Raw genomic sequence first — 20927 nt, 5'->3', positions numbered from 1 at the left:
TGAGCTTCCATCCATCATTCTTCAGGCACTCTGTCTACCAGATCTATTCATCACTTTCACTGTATAACCACGAGGGATTTGATTTAGGTCATACCTGAATGGCCTAGTGGTTTCCCCTACTTTCTTCAATTTAAGCCTGAATTTTGCAATAAGGAGCTCATGATCTGAACCATGGTCAACTCAAGGTCTTGTTTTTGCTCACTGTATAGAGATTTACAATCTTCAGCTGCCAAGAAGCTGAAGCTTCAGTCATTTAACCTTATTTCCTTAAAGGCTCTATCTCCAAATACAGTCATATTGGAGGTTGTGACTTCAATATATGTATTAAAGAGGGACACAGTTCACTCCATAACACCATCCCCATTGGCTTTGAATAAGTGTCTCTATCTTGTGGGCTTCATCCTTCAACCAGTTCAGATACTATCATACCCCTTAACATGTCTGCAACATCTCTCTCTCTCCTTTCTTGATCCCCAGCATCTGTAGAACTCACCATTTTTCTCTTTTCTTTCTTTATCCATTGAATCCCCATACGCTTGAGTTTCCAATCAATCGTAGTAGTTCTCAAATAATTCCTCTATCCCAGGGTTATGGAGATATCTGTTGTTCCCATCAACAGTTAATTATTTTCAATAACCAATGTGCAAATCCATGTAGGATACAGCAACAGGTAGTAACATCAGTTACTCCAACCATGTAACTATGGTTACTACACCACCCCAAACTACCCTACCTCCTTTACCAGTATCTAACACCATCTTACCCTCAGTACTGTTAAGGTGGTTGTGGTAGTGATAGGAAAATAGCTTTGATAGAGCCCTGTGCTGTTCCCTTCATTGATGGCAAGCTCCAGTTCCACTTTTAAGGAGTCGATGTTATTTAACTTTGGAACAGGAGTCAGGAGACAGACTTAGGTCCTGTCTGGCCCTGAAAACATCCTGATGAGTTACCACAGACAGATCTCCTAACCTCTTCCTGACTCAGTTTTCTCACCTATAAATAGAGAGGGTCAGGCTGGATACAGGGAGATTGTAGGAATGGAGAAGATTCTAGAAGAGTATGTGAATGTCTGACAGAAAAGAGAAAGGGGCAGAGGCCCAAGGCCAATCCCAGCAAAGGGAAAAAGGAGAGCAGGGACTGACAGGAAGACTAAGAGTGGCTTGGGCAGGTGAGGGGACAAATCTTCCAAGTCATATGGCAGAGGGAAGGAGCAAGGTAAATGTGTCAGTCTGATGGTAGCAAAATCAGGGTTTTCTTCCCCAAGAACATTATTTCCCCTGGAAAATTGGAGTCAGGTCACCTAACAAGGGGAGATAGGAGAGGAGAAGTGCCAGGTCTGATGGAGAAGGAGAAGACCAACATGGAGAATAGGAAAGAGCTGGGGAGAAAAGTCAGGAGACGGTGAGCTGCCAGTGGACATGAGACTGGACATTTCATTAGCCACTGATTGACAGCTTCATGAAGTGTCAGGAGCAACTGTTAACTAAGTTTTTTCTCTTCCTCAGTCCCTGTGTCTCAACCTGTCCTCACTCTCAGACCTCCTGGGACCTGGACTCTTGTGAGAGATAAGATAAGCCTTCAGTGTGAAGTTCAGAGAGGTTCTCTGCCTATCTGGTACCAGTTTTTTCACGAAGATGTGTTGCTTATGAAGACAAAATCCACTTCAGAGAGAAAAATGTCCCATAGATTGTCTCTGACTGAAAATCACTTTGGAAAGTACTACTGCACAGCTGACAATGGCCTTGGCCCTCAGAGAAGTGAGGCTGTGAGTAAGTAAGCCTCCCTATCATTAGTAAGCCCAGGATCTGTTAGAGACCTATACTTGGCCTCTATCCCTGACTGCTCCAGAAATGTGTTCCCACCTTCAAGTTTCACCTACTTTTTCATCTGGCCAAACCATTGTCCTTCTCAACACCCCAGCTCACTGAGACAGCTATCTGCTGCTTTTGAGCCTGGTTCCTTCAGCAGCCCGTGTGCCACAGTGCCCCTGGCTGCCTACACAGCAGCTCTGTCTTTCCTGGACCCCAACCTCTGAGGAGTCAAGTGCTTCTCTCTTTTTGTCCTCTTGTCTTGTGAACCCCCCAGATTCCTGATTTTCATCCATTACACTGTCCCCTGTAGCCACAAAATAAGTTCTCCCTGAGGAACACAGATTTGTCTCTTGTCCTTTTCATATCAGATACTGATCATTTACAATGTACAAAACCAAGTAAGATGTAAAGACAAGGAGCATGATCATAGTTACTTCAAATATGACCCTCTTTGTAAGAAAATGTTTATCAGAGTGTAGTTGAATTACAGTGTAATGTTAGTTTCAAGTGTACAGCAAAGTGGATCAGTCATACATAAATATATACACATTCATTTTTAGATTCTTTTCCAATATAGGTCATTATATAATATTGAGTTAAGTTCCCTGTGCTTTACAGTAGTTTTTATTAGTTATCCCTTTTATATATAGCAGTAATGTATATGTCAGTCCTGATCTCCCAATTTATTCCCTCCCTCACTCCTTTACCCCCTGGTAACCACAAGTTTACCATAAGTAAACGATAAGTTTAATTCAACATAACCACACTGAGTAAGCTCTTTTAGAGTTGGTTAGGTAGCAATGTGAAAGGGGCCCAAATGGGGAAGGGCTGGCAGCAGATCAAGGGATAACCACTGTGAGCCAAGAGGAACTCACCTCTGCTTGCCTGATTTAAGGCCCTAACAGAGAATGTCAGCTCAAAATCAAGTTATATAGGTTTCAGTTGATCTCTGAATCTCAGTTTTGTGTCATCTATGTGTGGCCAAAGCCCAAGCCCAATTTTAGGGAGCAGTGTGATTTGGGTTTGTATTGATGGTAGAGTCTAGTCCTGGCTGGTCCGGGAAGCAACCTGTTTTCTCTTCTGTTTGAAAAAAAAAAAAAGCTGAGCCAGGCTGGAGATAAGCCAGAATGCAGCCCCTCCCACAATAAATATGCAAAAGTTTTAAAGGAAAGGATCAGGGAACCCTGGAAGGAGACATCAAATGAAAGAGACGGAGAAGCTGTGCTCCTGACATCCACAGACCCAAGGAATTTGGAGGCAGGATGTCATCATCAGATGCTCTCAGAGATGCACAAAGTTCTATAGAATGGCTGCTTTATCCACCTCCTAGGTAATCACTGCATGTAGTATGTATGTCAGACTATACTGACATCTAAGAATACATAGACTAGACCAACACTGTAGGAGTGTTTAACAAAGTGAAACCAAGTGAGGGAGAGTTTTAAGCAAAAGACAGTAGAGGCCAAGTCAGAGAAGGCACAGCTGATATATGATGAAAGATAAGAATTGAGTCACATCCCCTGAATTTAGCCACAAAGCACTGAAAAGGAAAGTGGGAGAATACAGGGGAGAACCTGGTTTGATAGCTGGGTTTGATGGCTGCCTCACCACATACTAGCTATGCAGCTTAACCCCAGTGGGCCTCAGTTTCCTCATGTGTGAAATAAAGGCAGTGATAATAGCTTCTCAGGATTGTTTTGATGATTAAATTACTGTTTGTCTACATATGTTTACAAATAATATATGACAAATGCACACCATACACATAGTTAAAAACATTATATTATATCATGTGAGTGAGTGAAGTCGCTCAGTTGTGTCCAACTCTTTGCAGCCCCATGGACTGTAGCCTATCAGGCTCCTCTGTCCATGGAACTTTCTAGGCAAGAGTGCTGGAGTGGGTTGCCATTTCTTTCTCCTATATTATATCATAAGTGTCTATTATTATCATCATTATCATTATAATCACAAACATGAAAAATCAACTTTAGTATGTTGGTGGGGATAAAAACAAGGTTGTATTGAGCAAATTATCAGAGTGAGAGAAAAAAGTAGAGACAGTGCTTCTTCTATGAGTCTTTCCACAGAAAAGAAACATTGAGAACATTAAATGTAGATAGGGTTTTGTTTTGTTGTTTTACTAAAGGGGAGAGGATTAAGCACATCTAAGTGGTGTTTGGAAGAAGTGAATAGATGCAGAGAATTTATATCTGGGACACATGGAGGTGAGCTCAGGGTCAAGAAAGAGCAGGATCCTCCTTGAGTTGGTGGAGGGACAGCTTGTCCAAGGTCACCAGACAAGGGAGAAGCAAGGGGCTGATGCAGGTAAATGGTGTGAGTCTGGTGGCAGCAAACTAAGGGACTTCTTCCTCAATAACATCAATTCCTCTGGAAAATGGGAGTGAGGTGACCTAACAAGAGGAGACAGGAAAGGAGAAGGGCCAGGTCTAATGGGAAAGGAGAAGACCAACAAGGAGAACAGAAGAGAGGTGGGGAGAAAAGCCAGGAAGGCTCTGGGGTGCCCTGATGGCCAGTGGACATGAGACTGAACATTTCACTAGCCACTGATTGACAGCTTCAGAAAGTGGCAGAAGCAACTGCTGACTAAGGTTTTTCCTCTCCCTCAGTCCCTGTGTCTAAACCTGTCCTCACCTTCAGCTCTCCTGGGACCAGGACTTTTGTGGGAGATAAGATGAGCCTTCAGTGTGAAGTTCAAAGAGGTTCTCTGCCCATCTGGTACCAGTTTTTTCATGAAGATGATTTGCTCAAAAAGAGAGAAGCCATTTCATGGATAACAGAATCCTATAGCTTCTCTCTGATCGCAGAGCATTCTGGGGACTACTACTGCACAGCTGACAATGGCTTTGGCCCTCAGAGAAGTGAGGCCATAAGCCTCTCTGTCACCGGTAAGCCCTAGTTCTGTTAGTGACCCATCCCTGGCCTCTATCCTTGTGAAAGTAAAAGTCACTCAGTCATGTCCAACTCTTTGTAACCCTATGGACTATACAGTCCATGGAATTCTCCAGGCCAGAATACTGGAGTGGGTAGCCTTTCCCTTCTCCCGGGTATCTTCCCAACCCAAGGATCAAACCTAGGTCTTCCACATTGCAGGCAGATTCTTTACCAGCCGAGCCACAAGGGAAGGCTGGCCTATATCCTTGACCCCTCCAAAAATGTGTTCCCACCTTCAAGTTTTCCCTGATTCTTCCTCTGACCAAACTTATGTCATTCTCAATACCCAGGTTCTCTTGAGACAGCTGTCTGTTGCTTTTGAGCCTTGTACTATGAGCAACTCAGATGTTATCACACCCCTAGCTTCCTGCAGAGCAGCTCTCTCCTGGACCCCAACTCTGAGGAGCCCCAGTGTTTCTCTTTTTCTGTCCTCTTGTCCTGCTAATCCACAGATTTCTGATTTTCATTAACTACATTGTTCCCCATAGCTACAAAATCAGTTCCCATGGTCATTGAGTTGTCACTTGTCCCTTTCCTATCAGATACTCCTAGATGGTTCAGTGGTAAAGAATCTGCCTGCCCAAGCAAGAGATACAGGAGATGCTGTTTTGATTCCTGGGTTGGAAAGATAGTCTGGAGTAGGAAATGGTAACCCTCTCCAGTATTCTTGCTTGAAAATATTCCATGGACAGAGGAGCCTGGTAGGCTGCAGTCCATGTGGTCACAAAGAGTTGGACATGACTGAGCAACTGAGCACACAAGCACTGATCATTTACAGATACACAACCATAAAAGATACAAAGACAGGGAGCAGGATCATAGTTATACCAAAGATGTCCTTCTTGAGTAAGCACTTTTAGAGTTGTTTAGGCAGCAGTGTGAGAGGACACAGAGGGGAGGGGCTGGAAGCAGGGCAAGGGGCATCCATTCTGAGTCAAGAATTCACCTCTGCTTGCTTGGCTTAAGGTCCCAAAGTCCATGAAAGTGACTGTCAGCTCAGTATGAAGTTAAAATGGTTTCTGTTGAGCCTTGAATCTCGGTTTTTTTTTTTTTTTTTTTGCCATCTATGTGTGGCCAAACTCCAAGCCCAATTTTAGGGGGCAGTGTGATTCATGCTGTCCTGAGGGCCGGTGGACATAAGACTGGATATTTCACTAGTCACTGATTAACAGTTCCAGGCAGTGGCAGAAGCAACTGTCGACTAAGTTTTTCTCTCCCTCAGTGCCCGTGTCTCAACCTGTCCTCACCCTCAGCCCTCCTGGAACCTGGACTCTTGTGGGAAATGAGGTGAGACTTCAGTGTGAAGTTCAGAGAGGGTCTTCGCCCATCTGGTACCAGTTTTTTCATGAAGATGTGTTGCTCACAAGAATAGAAGCTACTTCATGGAGAACAAGGTCCTATAGCTTCTCTGTGACTGCAGAGCATTCTGGGAACTACTACTGCACAGCTGACAATGGCTTTGGCCCTCAGAGCAGTGAGACCATTAACCTCTCTGTCATTGGTAAGTTCTGGATTCCTGCTAGTGACCCATCCCTGACCCAGATCCTTGTCATGCCAACTCCTTTCAGAGATTTTCATGGATCTCCCTGTTTCCTACACCATCAACCTAATGGTCATCTTGTTTCCCTTCTCAAAGAACCATCTGTCTGTGGGCTTCAGTCCTCATTCAGCCCTCACTCAACTAGGCCCCTAAGATAGCTCAACACCTTCCCCCACTTTTACCAAATGAATTTATTTTCCCAAAAGTCCCTGGTGGCTCAGATGGTAAAGAATATGCCTATAGTGCAGAAGACCCAGTTTTCAGCCCTGGGTCAGGAAGATACCCTGGAGTAGGAAATGGCAACCTACTCCAGTATTCTTGCCTGGAAAATTCCATGGACAGAGGAGCCTGGCTGGTTACAGGCCATGGGATCACAAAGAGTTGGACATGACTGAGAGACTAACACTTTTATGTTCCCAAATTATTTTTTCAGGCCCTGCATGTTCAGTCTCCAAACCAATTTCTCTTAACTGGATGCACAGAAGCATCTCATATCTCCCCACTAATACCTACATATTAATTTAGCTACAAGCTCAGGCATATGGACATATAGTGGGCAAGAGCTTACTTTCTCCAAAAGCTTCTGCAGCAGTTCAGACTCTTGCTGCTGCTGCTGCTGCTAAGTCGCTTCAATGGTGTCTGACTCTGTGTGACCTCATAGATGGCAGCCCACCAGGCTTCCCCATCCATGGGATTCTCCAGGCTGGAGTGGGTTGCCATTTCCTTCTCCAATGCATGAAAGTGAAAAGTGAAAGTGAAGTCGCTCAGTCATGTCCGACTCTTAGCGACCCCATGGACTACAGCCTACCAGGCTCCTCCATCCATGGGATTTTCCAGGCAAGAGTACTGGAGTGGGGTGCCATTGCCTTCTCCAGTTCAGACTCTTACAGTAGGTTTAAAGAGGGCTGAAAGTGAAAGGAAGAGAAGAAATGGCCTCCTAGAAGCCAACTCACTGGTTTTTCTGGGGTTTCTGGGATATTTTGACTTAACTCAGTAATAACACAAGTGTCATTTCTTTGTATTATGTTTTCAACAGTTTTGTTGCAGTATGACATATATTTGTACATGTATATGAATTATCAGTGTACAGTTCATGGTTGCCTATAGAACCGTGAAAAAGTGTCATTTTAGGATCAAAATTGCTTCCGTTTACTTTTGGAATCTTCGTGTAGAAGAGAGTGAAAGTTCAGTTTTCTTTTCATAAAAGCAGAAAGAAAGACAGAGAAATCTTGAGTCAGATGTATCAGATCATTTTAGATAAGAAATAAAAAGACCTTGATGTCTCTGGGGGGTGAGGGTTTGCTAAGTAAATCCAGGGAATAAAAAAAAAGGAAGACAACATATCTAGATTCATGGAATAAGAACTGAGAGATTTCTCAGAATTCAACTTATTTCTCAAAAACAGGTTATATTGATGCTTGATGAGCTAGATCCTTTCATTATTATCTACTCCTAGCCCTGCCATCTGTTTCCTTTCTCTGTCCTTCTGCCCTATTTTTCGTATTGCTCCTAAGTGCTTTCACTCTTATTCTTAAGACTCTACCTTATGAACTTATCTTGCCTCAAACCTCCTGAAAATTTCATCAGTGACTGTCTTAGACTTTGCGATAGGATATCCTGCTCTGTATTTTAACGTCTGCCCCAGCTGCCAATGCTGTATGGTTTGCTACCAAAGCAGTGCTTCTAACAAGTCTAATTAGCCAAGCAGCCTAGCTCTAAGACACCTCATAAGCCACAGGCAAGTCTACACATGAAATTTTCTTAAACCAACTGCCCACCTCCAGTTCAACAAGTGGTAGCAGAGGGAGCAGGGTCAATTGGGACAGCATGACATATAATGAACTACATTGAAGAAAATAGTTTTTCTAGGAATGATATACACAGCAGGGCCTCTGAGTTTTCCTAGAAAGAGCAGTGTACATGTAAAACATCTTGCTTGAGTTGTGTGATATCAGTTTGGATAAGAATACCCGAATTCTAGCTCTAGTTGTGAAAATAGCTAGTTCAAAATTTAGGCAAAATTTTAAAATTTTCTTTGTCTTACTGTTTAACTTTCTCTTGAAAGTTAGGTAAGACAGTAATTAGTGTTCCTTAAAGCCCCAGCATTCTGTGATTTGAGTTGGAATAAGAACCCAAAGGTAATGAATTCATGATTCTCTGGAAGAAATAAGGTGGGTGTCCCTTTTTTTTTACCTGGAAAAGCAAAGGAGAGCATCACTTTGACAGAGTCTCATCATCCTTCAAGGTGGTGGGGAGGAGTTAGGGGAATCACTTTTAGGGTTTGAGAAACAGGAATTAGTCAGAATATGATGGTAACTACAAGTGTGGTCTGGTCAGACTTTAAATTAGGCAAGTTCCTGTTATGGTCTGTGGGTTCCTGTTAGGAACCCATGAGTCCATCTGGAGTCCTTATTACTATGGTCCTATCTTGAAAGTGATCAGTCTGAAAGATCTCTTGCTCCTTGACAGTTCTTGTTTCAGATCATAGTAAAACATGGACCAAAACTGACCAAAGGAAGACACTGCCCCTATATAAATTGTTGAGTAAAGAGATTACTTATGAAATGTAAATGCTCTGAGATTCAAACTCTAAAGCCTGAAGCTGAGCTATCAAGGAAAGTCCCAAGTCCTAAAGACATCCTCTTTCTCATGACCATGTTTTATTTTCTTCTCAAATTTAATGTTATCTAAAACCGTTTTATTTCTTGTTTCATGTGTATCTTTCTGAATACCAGAGTATAAGCTTCATGAAAATGGAACCTTTTTAGTTTTGGTCTGCTCTGCATCCCTGTACCTACTCGGTGTCTGGCACAAAGTAGGTCTTCAGTGAGCATTTGTAATTCCTTGGACAAAAAGTCTTTCAGGTGAGATGAGGAAGAAAAGACTAGGGAGAGAATACTGGTCTTCGCATCTGCTTATACCAACTGAACAGAAATAAATGAGCCTTAAATTAACACACAAATTGAGCAGCTTCACACTGAGCCATGCAGACTCTCTGACAAAATAATTTGTTTTGTGTGTGTGTTTTTTTTTCTTTTTGAGGGAATATACCCCAAAGAGAAGACATGGAAATTTCGTGGGAATATAAACTGATAAGATATGCCCATTTTGAATCTATCAACACACACACATACACAGAGCATTCTCAAGCAAATACAAGAGCCTGAATATAACTTTATTCATTGAAGTATAAGCCATAAACAAAAGAAGTCTAATATGGGAATTTTTGCTTCGATGCATTTAAAACTATAAAAGGGAGAGAAAAAGCACAAAATTCCTAATAACTTTAAGAAGAAGAATTGCTTTAGGAAACAAAAAAGTTTTCTGGATATTCTTAATACAATTAAAGAAAAGACTTATGTCCATAAAGACTTATGGACTCCAGGGGGAGAAAAGTACAATGGGGAAATTAATGAGGTTAAAGAAGAGATGATAAGATAACAGAAAAGAAAAACAAGTATGTATGTGTGTGTGTATATATATATATATATATATCAGAGGTCAGGAGAGAAACCAAAGAAAACAATAAAGCTATTTTAGAAATAAAATCCAAATTTGACGGAAATGCATACTTCTGAAATCTGTTAACTGAATGGAGTTGGTATGAGAAAATAATATGGAACCCAAGGTAGAAAGACACAGAAAAAGGAAAAAGAAATTAAAATATGGAGATCAGATAATGAAGACCACAAGTGTCAATAATTAAGTGTCTAAAGAGAGAAACAAAACTCAAAGATTTACTTAAAAATTTCTTGACTTGAAGAAAACTTGAGTATGTAGATTAAAAGACATATCTTGATGAGGTTATTGATTTTCAAGGCTAAAAATATCCACGTGCACATGCACGAGTGTGTGTGTGTGTGTGTGTGTATGATCATGGCAAAAAAATCACAACCCAGTCATCTCAGAAAGAAAAAATATTAAGTTGTCTTAGATTTTACATAGAAGTCAATACTAAAAGAGAGAAGCAATGTTCAGACTGGCAGTTTCAGAGGAGAAATGAGAATTGAGAGTTTTATCAATAACCTCAGATATACAGATGACACCACTCTTATGGCAGAAACTGAAGAACTAAAGAGCCTCTTGAAAGTGAAAGAGGAAAGTGAAAAAGTTGGCTTAAAACTCAGGGCAAGGGTGGGAAGATATGGGAGAATGGCATTGAAACATGTAAAATATCATATGTGAAATAAATCGCCAGTCCAGGTTTGATGCATGATATAGGGTGCTCAGGGCTGGTGCACTGGGATGACCCAGAGGGATGGGATGGGGAGAGAGGTGGGAGGGGGGTTCAGGATGGGGAACACATGTACACTCATGGCAGATTCAAGTCAATGTATGGCAAAACCAATACAATATTGTAAAGTAAAATAAATAAATTAATTAAATTAAAAAACAACAACAACAACAACAAACCTCAACATTCAGAAAACAAAGATCATGGCATCCGGTCCCATCACTTCATGGCAAATGGATGGAGAAACAGTGGAAACAGTGAGAGACTTTATTTTTCTGGGCTCCAAAATCACTGCAGATGGTGACTGCAGCCATGAAATTAAAAGATGCTTACTCCTCGGAAGGAAAGTTATGACCAACCTAGACAGCATATTAAAAAGCAGAGACATTATTTTGTCAACAAAGGTCCGTCTATTCAAGGCTATGGTTTTTCCAGTGGTCATGTATGGATGTGAGAGTTGGACTATAAAAAAGCTGAATGCAGAAGAAATGATGCTTTTGAACTGTGGTTCAAAACAGTGGTTCAACTGTGGTGTTGGAGAAGACTCTTGAGAGCCCCTTGGACTGCAAGGAGATCCAATCAGTCCATCTTAAAGGAGATCAGTCCTGGGTGTTCATTGGTAGGACTGATTTTGAAGCTGAAACTCCAATACTTTGGCCACCTGATGCAAAGAGCTGACTCATTTGAAAAGACCACGATGCTGGAAAGATTGAGGGCAGGAGGAGAAGGGGATGACAGAGGATGAGATGGTTGGATGGCATCACCGACACAATGGACATGCGTTTGGGTGGACTGTGGGATTTGGTGATGGACAGGGAGGCCTGGCATGCTGCAGTTCATGGGGTCGCAAAAAGTCGAACACGACTGAGTGACTGAACTGAACTGAACTGATATCAAATCAAAAAGACATTTTCAAATGTGCAAGGATTCAAAGAACTTAGTACCCATTAACCCCTCTTGAAAAATTATTTGATGACAAATTCTAGCCTAGCAGAGATAAAAATTAATATAAAAGACTCAAAATGAAGAAACTGTGATATGAAAAGTGAATACTGAATCTATTCACATCAGTAGGTCTCAGCCTTGGCTCCATATTAGACTGATGTTGATGTATGGAAGAACCATCACAATATTATAAAGTGATTATCCTCCAATTAAAAATTAAATAAAAAAAGAGTCACCTAGGAATATTGAAAAAGATATTTTATTAAGCTCTCTCCAGACCAGTTTACTTCAGAATCTTTCAGATGAGGACTCATAATCCTTTTTTTTTTTTTTTTTTAACACATCCTCAGTTGAAAATATTGTACAAATAGGGTTGAAAATCACTGATTAAGACAAAAAACAAAGGCTAGGCAATATAAGAGTTATGGCTACAGAATAGAAAGCAACTATTATAAATGTTAAAACAGTAAAAGGCAACAAAGGTCCATCTAGTCAAAGCTGTTTTTTCCAGTAGTTGTGTATGAATGTGAGAGTTGACCATACTGAAAGCTGAGCACCAAAGAAGTGATGCTTTTGAACTGTGATGTTGGAGAAAACTCTTGAGAGTCCCTTGGACTGCAAGGAGATCCAACCAGTCCATACTAAAGGAAATTAGTCCTGAATATTCATTGGAAGGACTGATGCTGAAGCTGAAACTCTAGTACTTTGGCCACCTGATATGAAGAACTGACTTCATTGGAAAAGACCCTGATGCTGGGAAAGATTGAAGGCAGGAGGAGAAGGGGACAACAGGGAATGGGATGGTTGGATGGCATCAGTGATTTGGTGGACATGAGTTTGAGCAAGTTCCAGGAGTCGGTGATGGACAGGGAAGCCTGGTGTGCTGCAGTCCATAGGGTCACAAAGAATTGGACACAACTGAGCGACTGAACTTAACTGAACTGAAAACAGTTAAAAATACATGTAACAAAGAAAAATCAGTCAGAGGGAATTGAGGAAATAAAAAAACCAATTTTATTCCTATTTCATAATGGAGGACAAAAATTCATTTGGTAATTTAGAAAAATTAATGACAGATTCAAAAGTTTTCATTCTGCAAATAATTGAATACTTTTACAGACTGCAACTCATCAATTAATGGATTATAATTCACTAGTAGTCCATAAAAAATCAGTAAAGTGTAAGGTTCCCATAGGATAGAATAAGTAAATTCTTCAGACAAACAACTGTAAAGTTTAAGATTAGGAAAAGAGACATAATAAGGAAAATAAGTCTGTGTGTTTATGTGACTATAATTGATCAGAGAGTGGGGGAAGGAGACTCTTATAAACCATGAATGTAAGTGCAAATTGGTTGAAACTTTTTGAAGAACAATGTAGCATTATATATCATTATTTGAATACTTATATCACAGTTCCAGAAATCCCACTTGTAAGAATTTATCCTAAGAAATGTATTGACAAAGCACAATGATATATATACAGAATTGTGTATGGAGCCTTATTCAAAATTAGAAAAAGATAGCAACCTAAAGTTCCATAAAGGGGGATTGCTTAAGTGTGTTACAGTAAATTCATACTGTGGGATGCTTTGTGGTTGTTAAAAATAACCAAGCAATATTTACCCTAAAATATCAAATTTTAAATTTAAAAGAGTTGCTTTTTATGCGTGTAAATTATACCTCAATAAAATTTATTTTTTAAGCAAGTGAGATAGATCCTTAAGTAATAACATAGAATGATGGTCATGATATTTTGCTAATTGGGAAAATCAGCTTGTAGACCAGTACGTGTCTTGTGCTCCCATGCATATATGTGGGTTTTTTATGCATTTATTTGTGTTGATAAGGCTGAGTGTTCTTACACGTAGAAAAGATCTAGAAAGTGTCACCAAATTATCAGCAGAGGTAACCTCTGGAAAACAAAAATAGAGGAAATGGGAAAAGATACTGATATCAACTAACTCGTTTTTGCTTTCAGTTCCAGTATCTCGCCCTGTTCTCACACTCAGGCCTCCCAGGGACCAGGCTGTGGTAGGGGACATGGTAGAGCTTCACTGTGAGGTCCAGAGAGGCTCTCCCCCGATCCTGTACCAGTTTTATCATGAGGATGTCACCCTCGGGAGCAGCTCAAGTGCCTCTGGAGGGGGTGCTTCCTTCAACCTCATTCTGAAGACAGAGCATTCTGGGAACTACTTCTGTGAGGCCAACAATGGCCAGGGAGTCCAGCGCAGTTACACAGTGTCACTCAGTGTCAGAGGTAAGTGGACCCAACTACAGCACAACCAGAGACTGACCGTCTCCCCCACCTTTCCCAGTAGCCGAGATTGGAGTTACCCCAGGGACACTTGCTGTGGGACATCATTGCTAGCCTGCTGTCTACACAGCCTCCATCTGAGAGTTCTATATTCTACATTTTTAGGAACTTGAGCCTTCGTTTTGCTTGCTTTGCCTCTCCTGGTAGCAACACTGCAGCCATTGTGACCCAAAGTATCCTAATGTAGGAATAAAGGCTTTTCAAATGCAAGTTGCATCCTGGCCAACAATGATCAGCAAAAAAAAGTTTAAAAGAAATTATAAAGTTCAGCTTGTCTCAGAAGAGATTTAGTTGTGCTTTCCTCTATCTGTCAATCAATAAAAAGACCAACTCATTCTTTCGCGGCCTCATAAATTTTGCTCTAGCCTCTCCTGCCACTGTCCCAGGGCAGCTCAGATCCTCACCCTGAACTCCTGCTAAAAGGCTTCTCAACATCATTCTCCTGAATTCTCTTTTACTTGTCATTCAACAGTAGCACTCTCTCCCACCTGGCCATTATGGGGTGGCCTCCTAGTCATGCCCACTTCCAGTGCAAGCTTGACACCACTCTCATAGTCTTCCACTCTACACTCTGTCATCTTTCTATGACTGTAACCCCACATGGATGACCCACTCAACACCATGGCTTGTCATCTTTTCCACAACTCTCATGCACTCCCCCGTACACACACTACTCCACTTACCTGACCACAGCCTTCTATCCTTCTGCTTGTTTCTTCAACTCCTCTAATCACTGTTGTCCTCAGACCTCAACAGAACTCCCAGTTCATTAGCACCTTTACTTCCTCCCAGACAATCACATCCTTGGCTCCTGTTTGTCTTTGTATCCATCCAGTAACTTATCCTTCCTCTTCCTAAGGTACAGAATAGAAGACTGCTTCCTATAAAAGGTGAAAATCACCATCTCATTTCTATAATAGATTCCATCCTTGCTTGCATTCTCAGACATTTTGAACAACTTTCTCTCTTATGTCCCTTAACACCTGCTCTATAGGATCCTTCCTATTGAGTTTAACATGCTATATCTCCCCCATGTCTAAGGGGGGAAAAAAACCCATTTGATCTCATTTATGCCTCCAGTTGGGCTTCCCAGGTAGTAAAGAATCTACCTGCTAATGCAAGAGACACAAAAGAGGTGAGTTTGGTCCCTGGGTAGGGAAGATCCTCTATAGTAGGAAATGGCAACCCATTCCAGCATTCTTGCCTGGGAAATTCTATGTACAGAAGAGCCTGGCAAGCTACAGTCCATGGGACCATAAGCTGGACACGACTGAGCAACCAAGTACACATCCCTCCAGCCACTGTTCTCTTATGACTAAATTTCCAAAAGAAGAGTCAGTTGCACAGGTTGCCTCCATTTCCTTATTATCCACTAAGATTAAGCCTTGGTTTCTTCTGAACTTTATACCAAAATTATTCTTACAAAGGTCACTAATGACTTCCATGGCTTTAAATCCAATGGCCATTTTCCAATCCTCACCTTACTTGATCTCTCAGAAACAGTCTATGTTGTTTATCTTTTTATTCTTCTGGAAGCCATCCCTTCCTTGTCTTCAATGATTTCACTGTCTCCTGGATCATCTCTCTCTGCCATTCCCTCTCAGTCTCCTTTACTAGCTCCTCACCTTATAGATGAACTAAGCATTGGTGTGTTCCAGAATTTTGTCCGGCATGTATCCTCTTGTCTTATATATTAATATGTTCTTTCTCTGGATGATCCTGGGGATGTCATCTATATAAGTGATTCTTTTCTTTTTTTAAAAAATTGGAATATAATTGCTTTCCAATGTTGGATTAGTTTCTGCTGTACAACAGAGGAAAGAATTTTCTATGTGAGTCACCAGAGTGACCCAGGCTCCAGGCTCCCATCTTAGCAAACAGCTCCCCATTTTTCAGTAATGGCATAAACAAACGTTATGTTCCTGAACCTGGTAGGTAGATTCCGTTCTGCCAGAGGAAGATTTTGCTGTAACTTTCATACAAGCTATTTTTGAATGCATTGTCTTATTTTGTTTCGCGGTGTATTTTTTTTTATTTAATTTTATTTAACTTTACAATACTGTATTGGTTTTGCCATATATCAAGATGAATCTGCCACAGGTATACATGTGTTCCCCATCCTGAACCCTCCTCCCTCCTCCCTCCCCATACCATCCCTCTGGGTCGTCCCAGTGCAACAGCCCCAAGCATCCAGTTTTGTGCATCGAACCTGGACTGGTGACTCGTTTCATATATGATATTATACATATTCCAATGCCATTCTCCCAAATCACCCCACCCTCTCCCTCTCCCACAGAGTCCAAAAGACTGTTCTATATATCAGTGTCTCTTTTGCTGTCTCGTATACAGGGTTATTGTTACCATCTTTCTAAATTCCATATATATGCGTTAGTATACTGTATTGGTGTTTTTCTTTCTGGCTTGCTTCACTGTGTATAATAGGCTCCAGTGTCATCCACCTCATTAGAACTGATTCAAATATATTCTTTTTAATGGCTGAGTAATACTCCATTGTGTATATGTACCACAGCTTTCTTATCCATTCATCTGCTGATGGACATCTAGGTTGCTTCCATGTCCTGGCTATTATAAACAGTGCTGCGATGAACATTGGGGTACACATGTCTCTTTCAATTCTGGTTTCCTCAGTGTGTATGCCCAGCAGTGGGATTGCTAGGTCATAAGGCAGTTCTATTTCCAGCTTTTCAAGGAATCTCCACACTGTTCTCCATAGTGGCTGTACTAGTTTGCATTCCCACCAACAGTGTAAGAGGGTTCCCTTTTCTCCACACCCTCTCCAGCATTTATTGCTTGTAGACTTTTGGATCACAGCCATTCTGACTGGCGTGAAATGGTACCTCACAGTGGTTTTGATTTGCATTTCTGTGATAATGAGTGATGTTGAGCATCTTTTCATGTGTTTGTTAGCCATCTGTATGTCTTCTTTGGAGAAATGTCTATTTAGTTCTTTGGCCCATTTTTTGATCGGGTCGTTTATTTTTCTGGAATTGAGCTGTAGGAGTTGCTTGTATATTTTTGAGATTAGTTGTTTGTCTGTTGCTTCATTTGCTATTATTTTCTCCCATTCTGAAGGCTGTCTTTTCACCTTGCTAATAGTTTCCTTTGTTGTGCAGAAGCTTTTAAGTTTAATTAGGTCCCATTTGTTTATTTTTGCTTTTATTTCCAATATTCTGGGAGGTGGGTCATAGAGGATCCTGCTGTGATGTATGTCGGAGAGTGTTTTGCCTATGTTCTTCTCTAGGAGTTTTATAGTTTCTGGTCTACATTTAGATCTTTAATCCATTTTGAGTTTATTTTTGTGTATGGTGTCAGAAAGTGTTCTAGTTTCATTCTTTTACAAGTGGTTGACCAGTTTTCCCAGCAGCACTTGTTAAAGAGATTGTCTTTAATCCATTGTATATTCTTGCCTCCTTTGTCAAAGATAAGGTGTCCATATGTGCGTGGATTTATCTCTGGGCCTTCTATTTTGTTCCATTGATCTATATTTCTGTCTTTGTGCCAGTACCATACTGTCTTGATGACTGTGGCTTTATAGTAGAGCCTGAAGTCAGGCAAGTTGATTCCTCCAGTTCCATTCTTCTTTCTCAAGATTGCTTTGGCTATTCAAGGTTTTCTGTATTTCCATACAAATTGTGAAATTATTTGTTCTAGCTCTGTGAAGAATACTGTTGGTAGCTTGATAGGGATTGCATTGAATCTATAAATTGCTTTGGGTAGTATACTCATTTTCACTATATTGATTCTTCCAATCCATGAACATGGTATATTTCTCCATCTATTAGTGTCCTCTTTGATTTCTTTCACCAGTGTTTTATAGTTTTCTATATATAGGTCTTTAGTTTCTTTAGGTAGATATATTCCTAAGTATTTTATTCTTTTCGTTGCAATGGTGAATGGAATTGTTTCCTTAATTTCTCTTTCTATTTTCTCATTATTAAACTTTTAACTACAAAACCTCCCAGGTGAGTACATGCTTATGCCATATCTCTTAAAAGTTCATGACCTGAAACACTTTTAAAATGCATGGAATTCCCCCCAGACCTGGTCCTCTTTCAAATTATCCCCACTTCTGTGAAAGATAACTCTGTTCATTCAGATACGCAAAGCAAAAAATCCAAGAGTCTTCCTTGACGTTTCTCTCCCTTGCTCTCCATAGCCAGTTAATCATTAAGTCCTGTTGCTTTTATTTTTTCTAAATATTTCTCAAATCTTTTTTTCTATCTTTACTGCTACTATCATAGTTATATCTACCATCATTTCAATTACTGCAATGCCACTACTCCACTCCACTTCTAATAACATTTCCACTCCAATTTTGTGCCATTACGATCTATTTTACACACTGAGATCAGAATTGTCTTTTATTTTTTTTTTTTTAAGATAGCTTTGATCATCTCATGCCTCTGTAGAGAGACACTTACAGATTTCCCATTGCTCTGTGAAGAAGGATCAAAATCCATACCATGGCTTGTGAAGCTCTGCCTAGCTCTTCAGCCTCCTATTTCTTGGCATTCTTCAAATGCTTCCCATAGCGCTACTGTTACCTTGTTTCAATAACACAAAAGCTCCAACTTTCCTACCATCTCAGGGCCTTTGCACATACAGTTTACCCACCTGTGCAGTCTTCATTCCCTTCTTCATCTGATTAATCCAAATGTCACTTTGTGAGGAAGCATTCCTTGACTAATCCATACTAAATCAAGCCCCAGTACTATACATTTCATAGCATCCTATTCTTTATATCAATAAAATAAAAATACTTGTATTTTTATTTAACTGCTCCTTAACATCTCATCTAGAGTGTAGTCTTCATGAGAGGAGAGCCTGTGTCTTTCTTACTATTGAATCCCCAGTATACCATCCTGTTCCTAAGGCTTATTAATTGCTAAATTAATTTCTGATAGATGAATAAATATAAAAGTGAGCCAATAATTTGATCAATATCTATTCTCTTTTGGGTCTTATTTTTGATGTAGCCAAGGCTCAATTACATCCCTGGCTATATAAACAACAGTCTTCCTTGTTTCTCATTTTCTATTGAACTGATTACTTCTTTTGACTACTCTGATACTTGAGTTTCAATTTAATCTTTATTTTCAGATTCCTCAAACATTTTTGAGATTGTGTATTAAGTACTCCCTGCTATTCTTTGGAAGTCTGCATTCAGCTGGATACATCTTTTTTTTCTCCTTTGTCTTTCACTTCTCTTCTTTTCTCAGTTATTTGTAAGGCCTGCTCAGACAATCATTTTGCCTTTTTCATTTCTTTTTCTTGGGGATGATTTTGATCACTGCCTCCTGTACAATGTTATGAACCTTCATCCATAGTTCTTCAGGCACTCTGTCTATCAGATCTAATCCCTTGAATCTATTTGTCACTTCTGCTGTGTAATTGTAAGGGATTTGATTTAGGTCATACATGAATGGTCTAGTGGTTTTCTTTTACTTTCTTCAATTTAAATTTGAATTTTGCAATAAGGAGTTCATGATCTGAGGCACAGTCCACTCCTGGTCTTGTTTCTGCTGACTGCATAGAGCTGCTTCATCTTCGGTTGCAAAGAATATAATCAACCTGATTTCAGTATTGAACATCTGGTATGTCTATGTATAGAGTTGTCTCTTGTATTGTTGGAAGAGGGTGTTTGCTATGATAGTGTGAAATATCAGTAACCTTAGATATGCAGATGACCCCACCCTTATGGCAGAAAGTGAAGAGGAACTAAAGAGCCTCTTGATGAAAGTGAAAGAGGAGAGTGAAAAAGCTGGCTTAAAACTCAACATTCAAAAAACTAAGATTATGGCATCTGGTCTCATGGCAAATAGATGCAGAAACAATGGAAACCGTGAGAGACTTTATTTTTTCAGGCTCCAAGATCACTGCAGATGGTGACTGCAGCCATGAAATTAAAAGACACTTGCTCCTTGGAAGAAAAACTATGGCAAACATAGACAGCATATTAAAAAGCAGAGACATTACTTTGCCAACAAAGGTCTGTCTAGTCAAAGTTATAGTGTTTCCAGTACTCATGTATGGATGTGAGAGTTGAACTATAAAGAAAGCTGAGCACTGAAAAATTGATGCTGTTAAACTATGGAGTTGGAGAAGATTCTTGAGAATCCCTTGGACTTCAAGGAGAGCCAACCAGTCCAAAAGGAAATCAGTTCTAAATACTCATTGGAAGGACTGATGCTGAGGCTGAAACTCCAATACTTTGGCCACCTGATATGAATAACTGACTCATTGGAAAAGACCCTGATGCTGGGCAAGATTGAAGGCCGGAGGAGAAGGGGATGACAGGATGAGATGGTTGGATGGCCTCACTGACTCAATGGACATGAGTTTGAGTAAGCTCCAGGAGTTGGTGACAGACAGGGAAGCTTGATGTGCCACAGTCCACGGGTCGCAAAGGGTTGGACACAACTGAGAGACTGAACTGAACTTATTAAGTACTCCAAACTATATAACACTATATATATATATGTATATATAACACTACACAAATGATACTATTTCTTCAGATTTGAAGAAATTATAGCTCAGTTCTTAGTGATATCACAAGGTCATTAAAAACTGAGAAAGATATTTTTCTGTTTGAAATGTCTTTTCTATGGTGGAACACATTTATACAATAGAAAATGATGGTTAACCCTTTTTCTTCCCTCAGTTCCAGTGTCTCATCCTGTCCTCACCCTCAGGACTCCCAGGGTCCAGGCTGTGGTGGGGGACATACTGGAAATTCACTGTGAGACCCAGAGAGGCTCTCCCCCCATCAGGTACCAGTTTTACCATGAGGATGTCGCCCTGGGGAGCTTCTCAAGCCTCTCTGGAGGAGGAACATCCTTCAACCTCTCCCTGACCACAGAACATTCTGGAAACTACTCCTGTGAGGCTGACAATGGCTTGTGGGTCCAGCGTAGTGAGTCAGTGTCACTCAATGTCAGAAGTGAGTTGGTCCTGCCCACAGCATCACAACCAAGGACTGACTATCTTCTCTCCCTGGCCTCCAAAACGGAGCTCCAGGACTACTCTTTGCTGGGTAACAGCCCAGCGTACTTCCTGCCCACAGAACCTCTAACTGAAGTCTGGGGTCCTTACTGTGGTTACTGTTT

General features: G+C 40.6%; 1 protein-coding gene across 3 annotated transcripts in view; it reads left to right on the top strand.

Moving 5' to 3' along the window:
- Window positions 1-20927, top strand: part of FCRL5 (Fc receptor like 5) — a 63457-nt gene that overhangs the window by 26773 nt on the left and 15757 nt on the right. The window contains exons 7-11 of one of the 3 annotated variants that reach the window (XM_086393484.1): window positions 1506-1769; window positions 4439-4717; window positions 5986-6264; window positions 13462-13740; window positions 20483-20761. In XM_086393484.1, coding sequence (XP_086249610.1) covers window positions 1506-1769; window positions 4439-4717; window positions 5986-6264; window positions 13462-13740; window positions 20483-20761 — 1380 coding nt within the window. The remainder of the gene's footprint in view (window positions 1-1505; window positions 1770-4438; window positions 4718-5985; window positions 6265-13461; window positions 13741-20482; window positions 20762-20927) is intronic. The other 2 variants (XM_086393482.1, XM_086393483.1) reach the window with 2 other exon arrangements.

Source organism: Bos grunniens, chromosome 3 (genome assembly GCF_055505025.1).
Source record: "Bos grunniens cultivar Pamir isolate PY7600 chromosome 3, Bosgru_T2T1.0, whole genome shotgun sequence".
Lineage (NCBI taxonomy): Eukaryota > Metazoa > Chordata > Mammalia > Artiodactyla > Bovidae > Bos > Bos grunniens.
Note: the sequence above shows the minus strand (reverse complement) of the source record. Positions and strands in the feature narration are given on the sequence as shown.